The 21,370-nt window shown below is 35.4% G+C and overlaps 1 protein-coding gene across 1 annotated transcript in view; it reads right to left on the bottom strand.

Moving 5' to 3' along the window:
• Positions 1 to 3,222: 3,222 nt before the first annotated feature.
• LOC147618268 (agamous-like MADS-box protein AGL11) overlaps positions 3,223 to 21,370 on the bottom strand; it is a 64,348-nt gene continuing 46,200 nt past the window's right edge. The window contains exons 4-8 of the mRNA XM_086774712.1: positions 5,256 to 5,317; positions 4,216 to 4,315; positions 4,057 to 4,098; positions 3,906 to 3,947; positions 3,223 to 3,617 (exon numbers count right to left, since the gene is read on the bottom strand). Coding sequence (XP_086630838.1) covers positions 3,438 to 3,617; positions 3,906 to 3,947; positions 4,057 to 4,098; positions 4,216 to 4,315; positions 5,256 to 5,317 — 426 coding nt within the window. The 3' untranslated portion in view covers positions 3,223 to 3,437. The remainder of the gene's footprint in view (positions 3,618 to 3,905; positions 3,948 to 4,056; positions 4,099 to 4,215; positions 4,316 to 5,255; positions 5,318 to 21,370) is intronic.

Here is a 21,370-nt window from a genome sequence, read left to right as displayed (position 1 = left end):
CTTTACAATCTCCCCCACTTAAAAGATTCGAGATGTCCTCATCTCGCGAGCTGGGGTTGTATCTAAATAAATCCTCCTGTCTCTTTCAAAGTGGTGTCCCCACTAGGTAGAAATCTTCTTTTATCTAAACTTTGTTCCGAGTCCCTTATTTCATGTGTTTGGCTTGTTTTGTTGTGCCTCCAAAATGTCTATTATTTTAAAGTTAATTGGCCTTATTATCCTAAGTTCATGCATCCATATACCTCTCAAATGCTATAAACCTTCGAATTCCTTATTCTATACCCCCATGTAATATGGTACTTATAAATTGTCATGGAGAAATGTAAGAGAATCTATCCTTTACGCAATCTAACCTATGATAGCAATTTCATAATCTTAGTATCGTCTTGTAGAATACCTCTATTCATCATGCACATTACTTCACATGAATCTTGCACCAATCCTCTTCTATTTACTCATAGAAATACTTGTTGAATTCGGTTATCTTTAACCTAGCTATCCCTATTTCTTGACCTAGTTTTTGCTCTAGCTCATGATTCCTTGTAGCCAGGGGTGCGGCTTGACGTTCCTCTTGAATTAGGAGACCTCTTCTTGATTAACATGGAAGGACTCATGTCCTTCTTGACACTTTCTATATAAAAAAACTTTATCACAGTCTCTGGCTATATTTATGGCTTCTGAAATAGAGGATAGTTTTATATTCTTAATGAGGTTATTCAAAGGTAGATTAAGCTTCCAAATGAATCGATGGAGAAGACTTACCTCATCCATCTCTAGAGCAAATCGGAGAAGTTTAACAAAAGTTTGGTGGTATTCTTTTAGGGTCTTCCTTTCTTGGGTTAGCTCCAAAAATTCATTCATTTTAGCCTCTCAAAATCCTGGAGGACAAAACCTTTCACGAAGGTGTAATTTCATGGCATCCCATAACTGATTCTCATTCTAGTGGTTAGATTGACAACAATGCTTCCAACTATTTTGGCATTTCTTACGATTTTTAGATGCGAGCAAGGGTAAGCTTGCTTCTTTCATTGTATCCCATTAAAAGTTCAAAACTATCAAATCCTTATCATAGCACCACATTTGAAGGCAGCCAGGATTAATACATCTAAGATCTTTATTTTTTTGAGAATTACACATCTGGTGCCTTGGGATTGACACATCCAAAGATTATCAGGATTGACACATCTAAGATGATTAGTTTTTTGAAAATTACACATTTAGTTTCTTGGGATTAACACATCTAAGAGCATGATCCTCTAGGAATTACACATCTGAGACCCATGTTTGTGTGAGATGGGTTCAAGATCTTGGATGATTGTCCTAGTGTAAAGCATCCAATGGATGGCATTCACACGTCAACTATTCAAACCTTAATGGAGTTATAATCATCATCAGCAAAGCCTTCTTAATGGACTTCTATAAACCATTTCTTATTATAACATATATACATAGCATTTTTTGCCAAACATTGACAACCACTATTGTATTGAGCAACTCTTAGAACTCCAATCTTACTATGACAGGCATATATTATGGGTTGCATTTAGGACCTTTAGGAACTTAGACTAAGATTTAATACCATCAACAAATCCTTCTTGATGGACTTTTATAAACCATTGCTTATTATAACATATATACATAGCATCCTCTACCATAAACATTGACAACCACTATTACATTGAGCAACTCTTAGAAATCCAATCTAACTATGATAGGCATATATTATGGGTTGCATTTGTGACCTTTAGGGACTTAGGCTAAGCTTGAATACCATAAACAAAGCCTTCTTGATAGAATTTTATAGACCATTGCTTATTATAACGTAAATACATAGAAGTTTCTACCATAAACATTGACAACCACTATTGTATTGAGCAACTCTTAGAATTCTAGTCTTACATTGATAGGCATATACTGTGGGTTACGCTCAAGCCCACATGAAACAATGTGACCTTCCTCTTAAGTGGTGTCATTCACAATATAGAAGCTTTAACCCTACATATTGAACATGAGCATGCTTGATCAACTCATGGTTAACTATATATATGCCACCACCAAGTAGCTCTTGTTGCAAAGTTATGCAAGACATTTGGTCACATTTTGAACCTAGGTATTCTACATTGATAATTCAATTGGTGACTATGGCTAGAAGCAATATATCATCATAAAGGAGTTAACTTTGTGCATAAGTGATGTTTTCTTTTCTTACGACCATCAAAACATTCTATTAGTCATGTAGTTCTTGAAAGCATACCCTCCATTAATATTTATGTTGTATTAGAACACAATCATTTATGTTGCTTACAATATTTCTTGGTAATATTATAAGTGATCCATAGAATCTATTGTATTAGAACACAATCATTTATGTTGCTTACAATATTGCTTAGTAATATTATAAGCAATCCATAGAATCTATCGTATTAGAACACATTCATTTATATTGCTTATAATATTGCTGGCAATCTATAGAATCTAAACCTCATCATCATCCCAAGTGGCATTATAAACAAGTAGATTATCCCACATCATATTTTGGGGAATCATTATGAGCTAGTTGCCTTGAACCTTTCCATATCTTTTGGGAGATAGGTTGGTTTCCTTGAACCTTTCTATTTTATTCCCTGGTATTCTTATATTTATAAACATAATGCTCTTCCATCATCGGTTGTATAAGTATCATGTGTAGTTTGATTTATATGCAGTATCATGTACTTGGTAAATATAAAATTTCTCAATTTAATCTACACATAGATTTCCATCTTAAAACTTATAGGTATTGATCAGCCCTATAGCTTTATTGCATGCTGACCTACACAATTTAATCAACACACCTTTCCATATTATAGGTATTGATCACCCCCATAGTTTTATTGCATGTTCTCTCTCTCTCTCTCTCTCTCTCTCTCTCTCTCTCTCTCTCTCTCTCCCCACATGCATCCTTATACAGAAAAGTACATCCATCTACATGATGTGTATGCATGTATGGTTCAATACATGGAAAAGGTGACACATGCATGCCTTCTCCAGATATCCTATTTTAATCCAACTCAAGAACCAACTTAGATAACAGTTGACAAGGTCAAGGGAAAAATTCACAATGACCTTTAGTCAAAAGATGTATAAGATCAGGTGAGTTAGGACCTTGCTACATTCATGCTCACTAGAAATGGAGAGGATCTACCTTAAAGCCCGTAATATTGAGGATTTACATAATAATGATTATTATTTCAAAGTCATTATTTATAAAACAAAGTTCAAGAGGGCACCATGCATTGATTACATTAGCGTTGATTGTTTTGCTGATGAAAAGAAAGCTTCATTGTTAAATTGTAATAGAATGTTCACTATCCTTTTAGGTTTTCAATGGTGATAACAACTTACTTCATGTGTAAAGTACAATCATAATTTAAAGGTTAAAAAAGCCAATGTGGAGATCATCTCTGTGGGCATCCAAGCTGGAGGGTTGTTTCAGCAACACTAATCATTGAAGCATTTTCTTGTGTGAAACCTTGTGGTGGCCTTGATGAAACCTTTATACGTGAGTTGTCTTCGATGTCTTGATAGAAGGTTTCCCTTATAACATTACATGCTTGCATCGAGGATGCTTTGGCAAGCTAAACCATTCAAAATTTTAAGATAGCATGTGAAAAAGAAAAACCAAGTTATGCACGCTTCAAGGTTTTTTAATATAAATAAAAGCTATTTTAAAATAAAATTTAGGAATTTAAAAGACTCTTGTAATGAAAATGTAAAGAACCAAAAAAATCACATCTTAAAAATAAAGCTTCTAAGAGAAAATAAATTTTTCTTAGTAGGAAAGAGAATCCATCTAATTATATATAATATTGGTGATGCTTATTTATATATAAAAGTTAGTGTTAGACACATGAAGAGAAATATACCTTGGATCTTAGTATTTCATTCTCTTGTACAAGTATATGTTCCTAAAATGGGAAAAGAAAATTCATAACTAAGTCAAAAAATCCCAACATAATGATTAAAAAAGCATCGCATCCAAAAGTTAATAAAAGAGAAACATTATAAAATTTGTACCTTCTTACTAAACTCTTGAACTTGTTTCATCAAGACTTGCATCTATCCAAGGGTAAAATAATAAAAATGCTTTTAATATAGAATTTTTGTTTGGAAACAAAGTATAATTTCTTAATTAAGAATTCTTATTAGTTTTGGCAAAAGTACATTGATAAATACCTTTCTTGCTCTCACACGACTTATTCCAGCTTGAAGTTGGTTCTCAAGCTTTTGCAAATCTTTGATTTGAAAACCCACAAGATTTTCTCCCATTAGGTTTCTACAACATAACAAATTAGTAAAGAGAAGATGTCCAATCAAATCTAATGCTTATGATGAAACGATATACAAGCAAGATGATGAAGTGATACAAGTTGTGATATAGGCACCAAATGATTTTTTCAAATAATTAATTAGTGAGTTAAACTATGCAAAGTGTGACTTGACTTAAATTTACGTGTCCAAGATCACAATAGTGTGAACCCAAGACTCATCATCTTTCAAACTAAGGTACATGTAAGGATATGATGTTTCCTACCCCATTGCATGTCCCTCTTAAAGCTTATGTGAAGGTGACCCACCATAGCTTTCTATTCAAGTATGTAAGTAATATGAGTCTCAAGATATCAATTAGGGGATGTCTTATAAGCCATAGTTAACTAAAATATATATATTTTAGTTAACTAAAATATATATATTTGATACTAGGGATAATGGACCATTAAAGGTGAAGAGGCTTATGCCATTGGATCTTCAATTTGATTTGGTAAAGCCCATTGTTCTATTGTCAGGCTATACAAAGTGCCTCCCATGATGTAATGCTCTATGTTCTTTCCAAGTTGAAGATACATGTATCCCAAGAAGAATACAAGCTCACCATATATGGCTGTAAGCTATTATATGTTGTGTTTAAAGTTTTTGATTTCATTAGTGAGAATGGAGGATGAGAGTTCTCTAAGAAGAATAGCTTTTTAGCCAACATGTTGGCAAAGGGAGCCAATTTAATGTATATATGTAAATGTTGGAAAATTAAGTGTTGCTAACACCTAAATATAATATGTATATATAGGTGTTGGCAAATTGTGTTGAAAAAAAAAACCAACATGTTGCCAACACCTAGATACAATATGTATATGTAAGTGTTGGCAAAGTGTGTTGAAACAAAAACCCATATCCTTTCAAGAAAGCCTAGCAAATATGTATGATTTACAACTTTTTACCTCTGCCTTTCCTCCATGAAAGCTATTTTTTCTTTATATTGAGTAGCCTCATGTCTCCAATACTACAAAACAAGCAAATACAAGTGTTACCAAAATCATAATAACCATACCATCCAAATCATGACAACACGTGTTACCTTGAAATCATGATAACCCATTAGAATCTCTTTAGATCTAATACTATATTTGTGATAAAACCATAGTTGCATTGATTAAATATTTACCTCTAGAATTATAGTGGATTTCTCTGAGGCTTGTCATCAAGGAAAAATTTTATTGCTAGACCAAGCTTGCTATTGGTAGACCAAGCTTGCTATTGGTAAGCCAACACCTAATCTAATGAAAATTTTGAATAATTAAAGAGAAAAGGTCTCTCTTTTTAGTAAGTGTTTCAAGTCCTAGCCGTAAACAACACTTTTATGAAACATGTAGAAGATTGGCTTAAAGCATATAGTAGCTTACTCTAATTTTAAGGACCTAAAATTCCTTGTGTTTTGAACAATTTTGACTTAGCTTTATATTAAAAAATTATGTGTGGTTTGCATCCATTACAATCACTTTTTTGGGGGAGAATATGTAGGTATATGTATCTTAAAGTGAAAGAAAGAAACACACTCAAGAACCAAAGTTTACAAGGTAGTACTCATACAGGAGGGATCACTCATATTATCAAAAGAAGAATCCACCATATATAGGACTAGAAAACTATAAATATTATTAGAAAATTATTAGAAACATCATTATTTTCCATTTTCACTTATATACATAGCTATCCCTTTCAAATTACACTTAAACATGACCATGGGTATGGCCATCCTATTCCCTAGCTCTTGACCCTTTTACATACACTTATTCTTGGCCTTGGGCCCAAATAGATATGAGACTTTTCTAATTTGTTACAAACCATCCCCACCCATGAGGTTTTGTCCTCAAAACCGTGGATGAACATATGAACATATATGAATGGAGAATATTAGCAAAGTCTCATGTCAAGTATCATTCATGCTCATACTTGAGTCATATATGTGTTGAAGACAAAAGGGCATACGTATGGTTGTATACTACAACTTATATCTTCTAAACATATCCAAAGGCATGTATCATGATACAATATAAGTATCATAAAGATTCCATACACTATGCATCCACCTAAAGTGAGTATATTAGGGCTATCCAAAGTGCATTTATAGGAAACTATTGCAAGCTCCTTCACTAATTTCAAGCCCAATATGAGTCCTCAAATGCATTCAACATCCCTTCATAGCCTTCCAATCTAGAGTTAGGTTGCCATGAAGCCTCTTCATGAGATAACCCTCACAATTTGAATAGACATTCCACAAATGTTTGGTTGCAAAGAAACCTTTCGCTTGTACCCAAAATTATTTCCAACACATACTCAATCATTCCCTCCTCACTCATTGGAGGTATCTCATCACATACACAAACACATCTGGCCCAAGGTAAGCTTTTAGACGTGATACATATCGTGAACCTTTATAGTTATTGGTAGTTCCAATCATGCTGAGATTCTTAGACGAGGACCCATGAATGCACAATGGCTAAGATATGTCAAAAGACACTAAAGTTCATGAGGAATTCTCTAAAAACTTGGGAGATTAGTTAAGCCGTGCAATGTTACAAACCAAGACCCTCCCAAGCTCACAAAATCGGCAAGAAAAAAGCAAAACAAAGCTTTTGGTGGCTGATGTAAAATGAGAAGCAAAAACAACTTTGGTAGGCAAGGAAGAGAATGATGAGGATCCGGATTCGCAGAAGTTTGCAAGCCATTTCAAATCCTTTGATGTTGATCCAAGAAAAATAGTTTATCTACTATAGGCACAACATTGAAGGGGTGATCAAATAGGAACCTCATATGATGCACCTACGGAGGTGAAAGAGGTAGATATTGCAAAGCTTGGTGCGAGGACCCTAAAATGGTCTTCATTGCCACCACACACCTAACCCTACAGGAGGAAGAGTCATTGATAACTCTTCTAAAAGAGTTTAGGGACTAATTTTTCTTGGAGCTATAAAAGATATGATGAGAATGCCACTAGAAACGGTATAACACACCACATCATGGAAGGTTTAAGGTCATTCATCAAGAAATTTATTTACCAAATGAATCTAAAATACTCAGAAATTGTAAAGGAGGAAATTGATAAACTCATTGGCTGTAAATTTCATTTACAAAATTGAGCACACAGTTTGGGTATCACCAATTGTGATTGTACCCAAAAAAGCGAGAAGTTTTGCGTGAATGTTGATTTGAAGAAGGCGAATGTAGGAACCGATAGAAATCATTACCTATTACCACACTGATCATGTTTTGGAAAAGGTGGTGGGTGAAGAAGCGTACAGTTTTTTGGATGGATTCTCACAATACAACCAAGTATCCATTGCATGTTTTGCAAATGGTGGCGGGTGTAAAAGCTTACAGTTTCTTGGATGGTTTCTCAAGATACAACAAAGTATCCATTACACTTTAAGATCAACATAAAACTACTTTCACCACCACATGGGAAACCTTTGCATGAGGTTTTTTGGCTCACCTACAAAATTGAGCCAATGATACCTATGAAATACCTGGTGCTCATCTTGAAGATAGCCATGAAAGAAAGTCTCAGGGAGAATGTTTTAGCTAGCATTGATGAACAAATTGCTACAGCCATTCCTCTTCAAGTTTGTATTGGTGTTTTTCAATGAAATATTGGTGTATAGCAAGAGTGAAGAGGAACACTTGGTTCATTTGAAGGAGGTATTTGATGCATTGAGAACCAACCAATTATGTGCCAAAGAAACCAAGTGTACATTCACGATGACAAAAGGGGTGGAATGCCTTGGTCACATTGTTAGCATTGATGGCATAAAGGTGGACCCCAAGAAGGTGGAATGTGTGAAGAATTGGTCTACTCCCACCAATCTCACTCAAGTTAGGGGATTCTTAGGTCTCTCATCATTCTATCATTAGTTCATTGAGAAGTATACACATATAGCAGCTCCTTTGACGGATAAGTTGAAGAAAGAGGCATTCTTTTGAGATGTGACAGCACAAAAGAGTTTTGGTGAGCTGAAAAGAGTTTTGATGATGGCACCTATCTTGGTATGCCTAGATTTCTCCAAGCCTTTCACTATTAGAGAGGATGTATTTTGAAGAGACATTGGTGCGGTGTTGTATCGAGACCATGGAATAATTGCTTTATGAAAGCTACAAACTTGATGAGAAAGAGATGGAGATGCATGTGTATGACCAAGAGATGATTGTTATTTTGCATGCAATCAAGAAATGGCATCACTATTTTTATGGATGCAAGTTTTATGTGCGAAGTGACCATACGGTTCTTCAATTCTTTCTATCACAATCAATCAAATCTCTCACCTAAACAAAGAAGGTGGTTGGCTACCCTTCAACAATATGATTTTGAGATCACATATACAAAGGGAAAGGATAATGTGGTGGTGGATTCAATCTTCAGAATGTGGGCATGTTCTTTATCAGCCATCATGGAAGTGCATAATGATTGGATTGAGGAGATTCAAGAGGAATATATTCTTGATAATTAGGCTTCACAAATAGTGTAGAAATTACAACATAGTGTTTGTGATGATTTACCTCATTTTTGGTTACAAAATGGTCTCCTCTATCCCAAGGAAAGGGTGTATCTTATACCCCACTCATCCTTCAAGAAAAAGGTCATGGATGAGATATATTCTACTCCCATGGTGGGACATTTGGGTTTGTTCATCAAAACCTATGATGCCATAAGGAAAAGTTTTAATTAGAAAAGCCAATGGAGGGAAGTCAAAGAGTATGTTGCTAAGTGTATGCCTTGTCAACTCAACAAGGGTCCCAAACACAAGCCTGGTGGTTCGCTTTATCCTTTACCTATTCCGTAAGGTAAATGGATGCATATTGCTATAGATTTCATTACCGGCTTGCCTTCTATAAAGAGGGGATGGCATAGCATCTATGTGGTAGTTAATCGATTAACAAAAGATACCCATTTTATACCAACAAAAGTGAGACATGTTCTATCTATGATAGCACACCAATTCATGGAAAATGTGTTCAAGTTAAATGGTATGCCGCAGCAAATATTGAGTGATCGAGATGTGAAGTTTATGGGCACATTTTGGTATACATTGTTTGATAGCGTGGACACTAAGTTGACTCCTAGTATGACCTATCATCCAAAAACCGATGGTCAAATCGAAAGGGTCAATAAGTGGCTTAAGACTTACTTGAGGCATTATTGTTACAACGATTGGTTGCATTTGACAGAGTTCACCTATAATAGCACCTATCATAGTAGTATTGGAATGTCACCTTTTGAGGCTATGTATGGTTATAAGGTGCATGTACCAATCGTAGCATTCAAGCAAGAGAATGCAAATCCACATGCAAGGGAGGAAGTGGAAAGAATGTAAACTCTTTTGCAAACATGCAAAGAGAACATCAAGAAGTATCAAGAGAAGATGAAGCATTATGAAGATGCACATCGAAGACCATTGGAATTCAAAGAAGGAAACTTTGTGTTCTTGAGAATACCTAAGACTCGATATGGATCTCTCAAAGGTAGTACCAACACAAAGCTTGCACACTGTTATTATGGGCCATACAATGTATTGAGAAGGGTTGGTGAAGTGGCTTATCAATTACTACTTCCATCTACTACATAAATACGTGATGTCTTTCACATACCACATTTGAAGGCATATGTTGGGCTGGAGGTGTAAGTATTGGATGAGCTTCCACACCCAAGAGTGAAGATGGCATGGTGGAGTACATTCCCGAGAAGGTGTTGGGAGAAAGAGAGAAGGTGTTGCGCAACAGCACTTTGCATGAATACCTTGTCAAGTGAAAAAGTTTACCTCAAGATGAAGCAACATGGCAGCCTGTCTCTATGTTGGAGGGGATGGAATACTTTTTTGATGCATCTGAGGTGCATTCTTGAGTCAAAACAGTAAAAAACATCTTGCTATATTTTACTGTTTTATGAGGCATAAAAGAGGTTCAAATGGATGTAATTGGCATATACACTTCTTAGCCATGATTGGCAATGAGTTGTAGAGCATTACATAAAGTTTTGGAGTTGTCAAAGGCTCAAATCGTGCTCTTTTGGAAAGCTTTGGCGAGGAAGTGTGAAGTGGTTCATGTTGATGCTTATGTAAATCATCCAAACTATGGCTTTACTTTGTGCATGTTTCAAGGACAAAATATATTTGGGTGGGGATGGTTTGTAATGAAGTAGATTAAGACATTTACATGTATATCTTGAGGGCCTTAGGTTATATGAGGTATAGGGCCCATCATGGGCTTATAACCTTTTTGATCATTTTGACTATTACCTTTCTTGGAGCTCTTATATCCAAGCTTTCATGGTGTTCTTCTCCTATATAGAGATGAAGTTGGTGACTACACCCATGTTATCTACTCTATGTCTTGAGTGGATCATTTACTTTCTTGCTTTTCTTCCCCATGGCCTCAATTACTCCCATGCATTTGACTTTAGAGCTATTGGCCATTTTAACACTAAAAATGGACTTCCCTGTCACTTTCAAGCCTAGGTCATGGACTTCTTCTTCTATCATTACACATACTTGGGCCCCTCCATCAATATATACTTTACTTACTTTCCTTCCTAGTATCTAAACATCCACTATTGGTAGTATGTCAAACACCCTACTCAGCTGCACTACATTTGCTTGAGGTGTCTTGACTTTAACTCTCCTGACACTGGCCATGGCTTTCAAATATTTGAATTCAGCAGCAAGCAGCAGCAGTTGGCCATAGGTTATATCTGCCTTCTTACTCTTGACATCTAATAGGAGGCTATATGGGGGTTCCCCTTCTCTCATGTTGAAAGTCATCCATTCCAATTTTCCTTCTCTTGGCTCTAGCTCTCCCTTGCTTACTGGATTCAGGCTCCTCCATGGGCTCTAACTCTCCCCTACTTTACTGGATTCATGCTTCTCCATGGGCTCCTTCTCTTTTCACCTTTTCTTCTTTGCCCTGGTTTCCTTACTAGCTACCTCTAATTCAGATCTTTGCAGCCTGCTAGTCCTCTTGTTTGCTAGCATATCTGCCTCATCTTCTTCCTCCTCATCACCCAACAATTTCAAGTATATGAGCATTTCCTAAAGGTCGCTTTGGTGGTACCTACCCTTGAACTGGTCCTTGAATTCCATTGTTCATCTCTCTATTTCCAACTTCCCTGTTTCCTTCAAGCCTCTAAATTATGGGGTAAACACCCCTAGGTTCCCTCCTTGGCTGGGTACACTATGGAGCAATGTGTCCCCTTTTCCCATAGCTAAAACATTGAAAATTATCCATTATATTTCTCACAGGTCTGTCAGCATGTGGTCTCCTAACCTGGTTTTGAATCTTCCTCACACAATCCCAGTTACCTCTTTGCTCCTCTGTTAGCACATCCTCATACCACTCCTTGGCTGCCCCTTCTAAGAAGCAACTCCATCATCCTAGCCTTATACATATCATCATCTTTGTTATTTCTCAAGGCTATCAGTTCAATCCTTCTCAAAAACAAAGAGAAATCTTTCCCCCTCTCACATTTGGAGACATCATATGTGGAGGCAACCATTTGCCCTGAGTTGATTACAAGTGATTCTCAAACTGCAAATCAAAGCTTCAAACAAGAGCTTTCTGTCCTTAGTGGGGGCACCAAAACGATGTGTGGTCTCTAGGTGGTGGCCTCTATACACCACCAATTGGCACACAAGGAAGAAAGTCAATGGGATAAGAATTGAGGGATGCAGAGATCCTAGCTCCAAGGGCACTTCTCAGCTGAACTTTAATCTTTAGCCCTCCAGTTGATTCCTTTTAACACCAACGAATCCCTCAAAACCCTCCCAACCTCCCTATCTGTCCCAATTGTCTACTTCACATGTCCTCTTAGATCAACACACACACCTCTTGTAGCTCTGAACATACACTCATCGGCCTCTCCTGACCACCCACAGCTGACCACCAGCTAACCAAACTCACCCTTAGCTGACACAGAAACCTTTGTTTCTCCCTCCAAAGTTCTCCTTTAGTCCCAAAACAAAATATGTCCTTCAGGATCCTTTTGTTGTCCTTAAAGGTCAGCTGACCTCACATCCACATCCCCTCAACCTTCCTGGATCTCTTGCTTACCTTTCTCTGCCTCCTCTACTATCTGCTATCTGCACAACCAGACTGAATTCTACCTCTAAATTCTGATACAAAATTTTTCTTCTAAAACCTTCACAGAATCAAACCTTCTTCTCTGTGTCTGCAAACTTCTTCTAGCCCCCTCAGGTACCTCCTAATTGTCCAAGATATCACTCACGTGGCTCTCTGCTATAAAAATTGCAAACCCTCAGCTGCCCATAGACTACACTGCACCTGACTTACTAACCAAGCCGACTTAGTTGAAGCAAATATTCTCCCCTTTGGGTCAGCTGCTAGCAACTCTAAACATAACTAAGCCAGGTCCTAGGCCTTTTGACACTTGGCAGACTCAAACTTGGCTTACAGTTCCACAGACTACACTCAAGATCCATATTCTTCTGACTCCTCCTGACTGCTAACATCCCCAATCTGTTAGACCTAGCTTACAAACACTTCACACCACCTCGAACCATAGCAAGTTTCCCACACCATCAGCGAATATTTATGATGTCTACCCTGATACAGAACAGACATTTTGGCCTCTTCTCTAATTCTGACTCAAAAACTATTACATAGTCATCAGACTAGTACTCATAGATGTTTCATCTCCTTAGACTTAATGAAAATAGCACTCTCAATACAACAAAAACATCAAAGCAAAAATTATGTATCCCAAACACACTGTCTTCTTTGGATATACAAGAACTCAAGATTGTCTCAACAGCCTTAAGACAATGGACTAGTACCATTAGACAAACACATAGAAAACATATAGTTTCTTCATCTATAGGACTGAAACTATTATCTAAGCTACAATGAACTCACTGATTCAGACACTACGGGTTCACCTAGATACTATATTCAGCAACATAGCTAATCCACAATAACAACTGAGTATAAATCAGGCTAAACCAAGTATCTAACAGAGAAGTCTTCCTGAGATACCCAGGGACGTATCTTTTGCTCGATTCTTGCGAGACCAAGACACCACCTTTGTGCTGATCTCGCTAGATTCACCTCAATTAAATTACACCTCAAGTTTTGAAACCTTTGAACATTGGGGAAGCTCACCCGTTTGCGTGTCACTTTATCTCTTTGCTCACACCCACTTCTATCTTAGCTCTCTCCACTATGTGACTCTCTCTCTCTCCATTATCTTCTAATTTCCCTTTGTGTCACCACCTTGTCGCATTTTGGAACCTTTGCATTGTCTACCCCTGCCACCATACACCTTCTATTTTGGTATCCTGTGTTTATTTTGGACCTTAGGCACCTTTGACAATGTGATCACGCCAGCAATTACATCATCATGATCATGACATGCATCCCATGTCACATGTATTAATCTCACTATCACATGTATCAATCCTCATCAAGACCCACCATCATGATCCTTCTTGACCATAAATAGATAATTCTATCTATTCATTACATTGTTTTTCATCTTTTTTCGAGTCTTCATTATCATCTTCTTCTAGCTCATTGTACTTGCACCTGCATCATCTGCTACCTGCATCTGCTACCTGCACACATCTCCTCCCTGACCATAAATAGATAATTCTATCTACTCATTGCATTTTTTTTCATCTTTTTTTTTTGCACACGTCTCGTCCACTGTCACACTTATCATCAAGTAAGACTCATGGCCCCATCTTCATCTCTTTATGATGCTTGTGCTGTATCTTCTTGACTTGTAAGATATGCATAACTCGAGGCATGCATCGGGGTGAGTATCATCCACATTTTTGTGGTCTTCAGTCTTCCATACTCTCTATGTAAGATTCCTCCCCAGTCTCTCAAGAAGTCCAGTATCTTCCCCTGTAATCAAATCCCTCTTCAAAAATATAAAAGATCTTGTTTCTACCTGTTTTGACCTAGAGAGAGAATCTTTTAGAGAGATGATTCAATTTTTAAATATTTTTGGATGAAAAAATATCTCATCTTATTAAAAAAAATTTTCCCAAACAAAAGTTCAAAAAGAATTTCAGAAGGTGCATTAGAAATAAATTATAATCTATTCAAAAGGCCTTATCCTAAGAGTCCAGATTTTTAGAAAATTTTAAATTAAGGTTCCTATGGAGGACCAATAAGATAAATCCAAATATAGAGAGGAGGTAAATTGAAGAAATAAAAAAAATCCTCCCAAAAATGAGTAAATACTCACATAAGATGAAGAGTGGACTAAGGACCAAAGGAAGTACTAAAAAAATAAAATTTTGACACCTCAGAGTGGGGATTCTCCCTCATGAAGTAGGTGCTTTTTTTTTATCATTGCTTTAAATCAATAAAATTAGATATTTCATGTCTCCTCTCTCCTAATTCAAAACTGGATCCAAAAAGTGAACTAAACTGACTCAAAAATGATCAAAAATTGACCAAACTGATCTGAAAAATTCTAGAATCAGTTTGCTTGGTTAGAAGCTCACTTTTTCCTATAAGTAGAAGCCTCTCCCTTTGTAGAAGCTTAATAGTGTTTTATGCACTGTTACTCTACTCCTCCCTCCAGAGCCAAAAATAATGAATTTATTGATAATTCATTAGTTTTTGACCATTTCCTCTTCAAAAGAATTGGTGGCCACTCTTGTTGCAAATAAGAGTAGATCCCTCAAACCATGAAGCCCAAGGAAAGCTCACAAAAATTCATGTAAGCTAGAAATCTTACTTTTTTTTTATTTTATTTAATGATTTTCTAATTTTTATTTTCTTTAAAATAAAAAATGATGTTATGCCTTGTTGGAAAGGCTTTCCCCTCTCTTCATTCTTGAATTTAGCCTTTCATTATCCTAGATATGTAATCAAATTCTTAGAATTAATCTTTTCATATTGTTTCTCTTTAAAAAGTAAAATTTAATTAGTTTAGAATGCTTTAAACCATTTGGGATAATTTATAAGTAACTTGAAATTTTTTTTTAAAAAAAATGATCAGCCAAACAAAAAAGGTTATGACAAAAAAATTTTAAATTTTGTGAAATAAGTTTTATCTTTTATTATTCAAAAAAGGTAATCCCCACCGTTTGTGTATTCTAAAAGTGTTATTTTCATTCTATGCATAGAAAAATGCATATTAAAAATATCTTTATTATAAAAGTGTTATTTTCATTTGAATTAATTTCTATGCATAAAAAGATGCATATTGGAGAGTTTTGTTTTATTCTAAAAGTGTTACTTTCATCAAAATTGATTTTTATGCATAAATAGATGCATAAAAGATTTTTTTATTATAAAAGTATTATTTTTTATCAAAATTAATTTTTATGCATAAATAGATATATAAAAGATTTTTTTATTATAAAAGTGTTACTTTCATCAAAATTAATTTTTATGCATAAATAGATGCATAAAAGAATTTTTTTATTATAAAAGTGTTACTTTCATCAAAATTGATTTTTATGCATAAATAGATGCATTAAAAAAAACTTTATTATAAAAGTGTTACTTTCATCAAAATTAATTTTTATGCATAAAAGAATTTTTTTATTATAAAAGTGTTACTTTCATCAAAATTAATTTTTATGCATAAAAGAATTTTTTTTATTATAAAAGTGTTACTTTCATCAAAATTGATTTTTATGCATAAATAGATGTATTAAAAAAACTATTATAAATGTATTATTTTCATCAAAATTAATTTTTATGCATAAATAGATGCATAAAAGACTTTTTTTAATTATAAAAGTGTTACTTTCATCACAAAATTAATTTTTATGCATAAATAGATGCATAATAGAAATTTTTTTAATAAAAGTGTTACTTTTATCAAAATTAATTTTTATGCAAAAATAGATGCATAAAACGATTTGCTTTTATATATAAAAGTGTTATTTCTATAGAAGTTGGATTTTATGCATAAATGGATGCATACATAATTTTTATATCAAAGTAAGAGTTCTTTTTAATCCCATGTTTAAATCCCATGAATATTGGTAAATGAATAAGTAAATACTCTGTGAGAGAAAATTCTACCATTTCATATTCTCTAGGATGGTAATAAGAAAACTCAGAAAAACTATCGAAGTCGAAATTTTAGATAAATGATTAATTTATTCCTCATAAGAATTGGTGATTAGTTTTGAATTTAGTTAAGCAAATACTGAATAAATGAAATTCAATAAAGTAGTAATTGAAATATTACCCTTCGAGAAAGATAGTTGGAGAGTTTTTTTTAATTCTAAAAGTGTTACTTTTATCAAAATTAATTTTTATGCATTAATTTTTTTTTATTATAAAAGTGTTACTTTTATCAAAATTAAATTTTATGCATAAATAGATGCATAAAAAAAATTATTATAAAAGTGTTACTTTCATCAAAATTGATTTTTATGCATAAATAGATGCATAAAAGAATTTTTTTAATTATAAAAGTGTTACTTTCATCAAAATTAATTTTTATGCATAAATAGATGCATAAAAGAATTTTTTCTAAATAAAAGTGTTACTTTCATCAAAATTAATTTTTATGCATAAAAAGATGCATAGAAGAATTTTTTTTAATATAAAAGTATTACTTTCATCAAAATTGATTTTTATGCATAAATAGATGCATAAAAGAAATTTTTTATTATAAAAGTATTACTTTCATTAAAATTAATTTTTATGTATAAATAGATGCATAAAAGAATTTTTTTAATTATAAAAGTGTTACTTTCATCAAAATTAATTTTTATACAAAAATAGATGCATAAAAGAATTTTTTTATTATAAAAGTGTTACTTTCATCAAAATTGATTTTTATGCATAAATAGATGCATAAAAGAATTTTTTTATAAAAGTACTACTTTGATCAAAATTAATTTTTATGCATAAATAGATGCATAAAATAATTTTCTTTTATATAAAAGTGTTATTTCCATAGAAGTTGGATTTTATGCATAAATAGATGTATACATAATTTTTATATCAAAATAAGAGTTCTCTTTAATTCTATGTTTAAATCCCATGAATATTGATAAATGAATAAGTAAATACTCTGTGAGAGAAAATTCTACTGTTTCATATTCTCTAGGATGGTAATGAGAAAACTCAGAAAAACTATAGAAGTCGGAATTTTAGATAAATGATTAATTTATTCCTCATAGAAATTGGTGATTAGTTTTGAATTCAGTTAAGCAAATACTCAATGAATGAAATTCAATAAAGTAGTAATTGAAATACTCAATGAATGAAATTCAGTAAAGTAGTAATTGAAATATTACCCTTCGAGAAGAAAGATAGTTTAGAGAGAACCTTTCCACACTCAAACCCTGAATCAGACTACGACCAAGACATAACTCCTTCGTCAGTTTCAAGAAAAGACGATGTGACCAGTTCACGAAAATTCACTCAAATCACCCAACCACCGAATCTGAAATCAAGTTAAGACCCTTTGATTCGGATCTGAGGATCAAGGTTATAGAATTCATGAAATTCTGTTGGAATTAAGACCTGCGATCTAGAAGTATTGGGATACAGATTTAAGATATATTCATTATATTCAAAAGAAAATAAAAAATAAAAACTTGCATAGAAATCCCGTTTTCTTAAAAGGACTGTCTTACGCCAGAATTTGGAGGGACCATTTGTGGTATATGTGTTTTTTTAAGGGAAGTTCGGTTGCAACAGCTATGGCGGGGAGTATTCAAAGACTGGCTCACACGGCAAAAACCTGCCCAGGTCTTGACCAGCCTTGGTATGGTGAAAAATGGTGTGCTTCCGGTACGATGTGCGAGGGCTAACGAAGCGATCCCTCAGTGAAGTGTCAAGACACCTAAGGAGGATCGTGGAGGGTTCTGACCAGGCGATACACGGGCTCGTGATGCTTAGACACCCATGCGTATGTCGTGGAAGATATATATTATATGATGGACCAATGTTTATTGTAATCTGTTTATTGGATCTCGTTGTTGTTGACTAGCTGGTCTCGTTGTTGTGCTGACCAGCTGGTCTCAATGGAGAGTCCAGAGTGATACTATTTTTTGTGAGAAACAAGAATTGAATGGAAATTTTGAGTCATGACATCTGTAACCAATAATTGTTTGTCAATGGATTGTTTTATAAGTTAAAGTTTAAAGAGGAGTGTGTGCGTATCTATATTCTAAAGCAAAAGTTAAGAAAGGCATTCAATTATGAGTGGGTGAGTACTTATCTGGTTCTACCAATTCCAGTGGTTGGGCTAATCCATGGGGGTCGGAGGCTAGAATCAGTAGAGTTTTAATAAAAAAATTGATTAATAGAAATACGTTTAGAACTCTAATAGTTAAATAAAAGCCTAAAGACTTCTCTAATGAATAGATCAATGGATGTGCCTGATTCAATTAAGAAAAAAGCATTGATCCCTTCAAGTTAAGTCTGTAATAGTTTCCCTTCTATCTGGTTTATTCAGATGAAAATTAGTTCACTATCTTGACTTCGTTAAGAAAATAAAAATGGTGGAATTGTCTCCATTTTTCGAGCATGGAAAATTTTCCCGGTTTCAATTTTCGGTTTTCGGAATGACCACAGGCCGCGAGTGGGAAACCCTGCCCTGCGCATGAGGGAGCTGCTTCCGCTTCCAGCTACTAGGAATCCGGTGTGCGGAGGGGGCAGTGGGATCTCACATTGTTTTACAGCCTCACCCAAACCAATGCATATCTATTCACTCTCTCCAATTTCCTCCAACCTCAAAAATCTTGGTTATCCCACCGTGATTGTGTAGCCTATGCAAGCACAATCACTAAAACCATGACTGTATAGTCATTCCAAATCACATATTTCATAACTAATACATAATTCTTCCACTCAAACATTCAAGTTGCCAGTTGTATCAATTCATGGTTAAGCACATCCTAGGAAATTTGTGATTTTGCACTCTATAAAATCATAACATGTGATTGCCACATCACCATTCACAGTGCCACATCACCAATCACACCAAAAGAATCACAATACATCACTAATTATGCCAAAAAAAATTCATGGTGCCACATCACTAATCATACCAAAAACCAGAGTGCCATGTCACCGATCCCGTAAAATAAATAAACAAGTAATTAAAAAATAGAAATAAAAAATTTACGATACCATGTCACCCAATCATGGCGTGATTGCCACATCATCTCTACACAATCACGTCATGCCACTTAACCTTCTCTGTCAAGCCTCCGCCCAAGTTTCCCTACTCTTAACAATAGATTGTCATGCCATGATTCTACAGTTTTCTAAATCATGGCCGTGATTGGGAAAATAAAAAGCTACATTTCATGCCAAAATCCTCACACAAGTCTGTGCTAACACATCATTTTAATATCTAACCTCTATCAAGGGACCATGATGTTACGAGTCAGTTAAATGATAAGTATTCTCTATTTCAACATCATGGTAGGCAACGAGACCCACCTAGATCCACTGTGTACGAGAAACAAGAATCACCAAGATTCTTGGGTGGGGACCAGACTCCTAAGAAGAGGTCCAAGGGGAAATTCAAGTAGGCTCATCAGAAAGGGATCAAAGGTGCTTGAGGAGTTAGTGGCAACTATCCCAATTCTGAGAGGCACCCTCAAGGAGGGTACGTAGATCATCGGTGGGATCCGATCGTTGACTCCTTTCTTATGCGGCCAATTGGCGAGCCAGATCCTGCATGTGGATATCAGTGTTGCTAGGAGCTGGTTGGAAATGGCTCTCCCTGACCATCCTCTCAGAATCCAGTTCCTCAAATCTTCTTGTTGCCACCTCATGTGCTCTTCTAGTAGTAGCTTCTCTTTGATTGGACTCAGTAATTTGATTTAATTGTTGTGTTGCCAATCTTTGTGTGTCTTGTAATTGTGCTTTCAGTTGTGATATTGTCTCTTGTCTTCTTTGCGCCTCTACTTGGTTGGTGACGATTGTCTCATTGAGGGCCTTGATTTTTTTCGCATGTGCTTTGGTAGCCTGCTCTCTTTCCTGTTGTGCAGTCCTTGCACTCTTTCTTGTTCTTCTTTGAGGTGGGCTTTGAGGTGGGGGCTGTGAGGATCTCTATTTGTTGTCGAAGCATATCCTCATTATGCTTTGCACCATCTTGGTACTCCTGCATTTCCTTAGCATGCCTAGTTTGTGAGGCTTTGTGTTTGTGCTATCTCTTTTTGTAGCTGCTTCTTTTTTTACTCTAGCCTTGCATTCAAATCAACATTTTCGTTGATTTTTTGTATAATGGTTTGACTTAAAACTAAATTATTACTTTCCAAGGCACTGTATCTGTTTTCCTGTTCTTCTGTAGCCTTTAAACTCTTCATGATTACTTCTTTATGAGTTTCTTCTACTGTCACCAAATTTTCTTTCACGCTTTGTATTCATGCATTGGCCTCTTCCAGCTGCTTCCATAGGTTGGCGTTCCTATCATGTAGCATGTGTGTTGTTCAATAAATGGCAACGCCACACCTTTTGTTCATGTTCCCAGTCGGTACTAGTAGTAGCTCCTATTTCTCTAAGGGGATCATGGAGTAGTGCGTCTATGCCTTCCAATGTATCCTGGATGAATGGCTGAGAATCCACATCCTTGAAAGATCCAAGTTGCGGGTAGTGGCTTATTATCATCCAACCTTCTTTGTTTGCTTGGACTGGAAGTATCTGGGGAGTGTGACCACTTACTAGATTCTGCTGGATCCTCCAATTCTTATATTGCCACTGGTGCTTCTTTGATTACCGGTCCTTCCAAGGCATGGTCCTTTGGTGTTTGTTCTTCAGCTCCCTATATTGGTGTATCTGCTAGTTGTGAATCTTTGAGCGTTGAGAGGTCTTTGAAGAAAAGTTGTGCAGGGCTCGTTGGAGGGGAGAGCTGCTGTTGTTGTTCCTGCTGCAGAGTTGGGCTTTGTAGCTTTTCTTGGAGGGCCTCTTGGTATGTTTTGATCTCGGATGCCATTATCGCTTCCAGTTATTGAGATTCTCTTGTGACGTCTATTAGTAGCCCTCTGATTCTCTTGTATGTCTTCTTCTTTCAGTCATTCTTGATTTTCTTTATAAGCTCAACACTGCT

This window comes from Cibotium barometz, chromosome 35 (assembly GCF_041138505.1).
Source record: "Cibotium barometz isolate CiBa-2024 chromosome 35, ASM4113850v1, whole genome shotgun sequence".
Classification (NCBI taxonomy): domain Eukaryota; kingdom Viridiplantae; phylum Streptophyta; class Polypodiopsida; order Cyatheales; family Cibotiaceae; genus Cibotium; species Cibotium barometz.
Note: the sequence above shows the minus strand (reverse complement) of the source record. Positions and strands in the feature narration are given on the sequence as shown.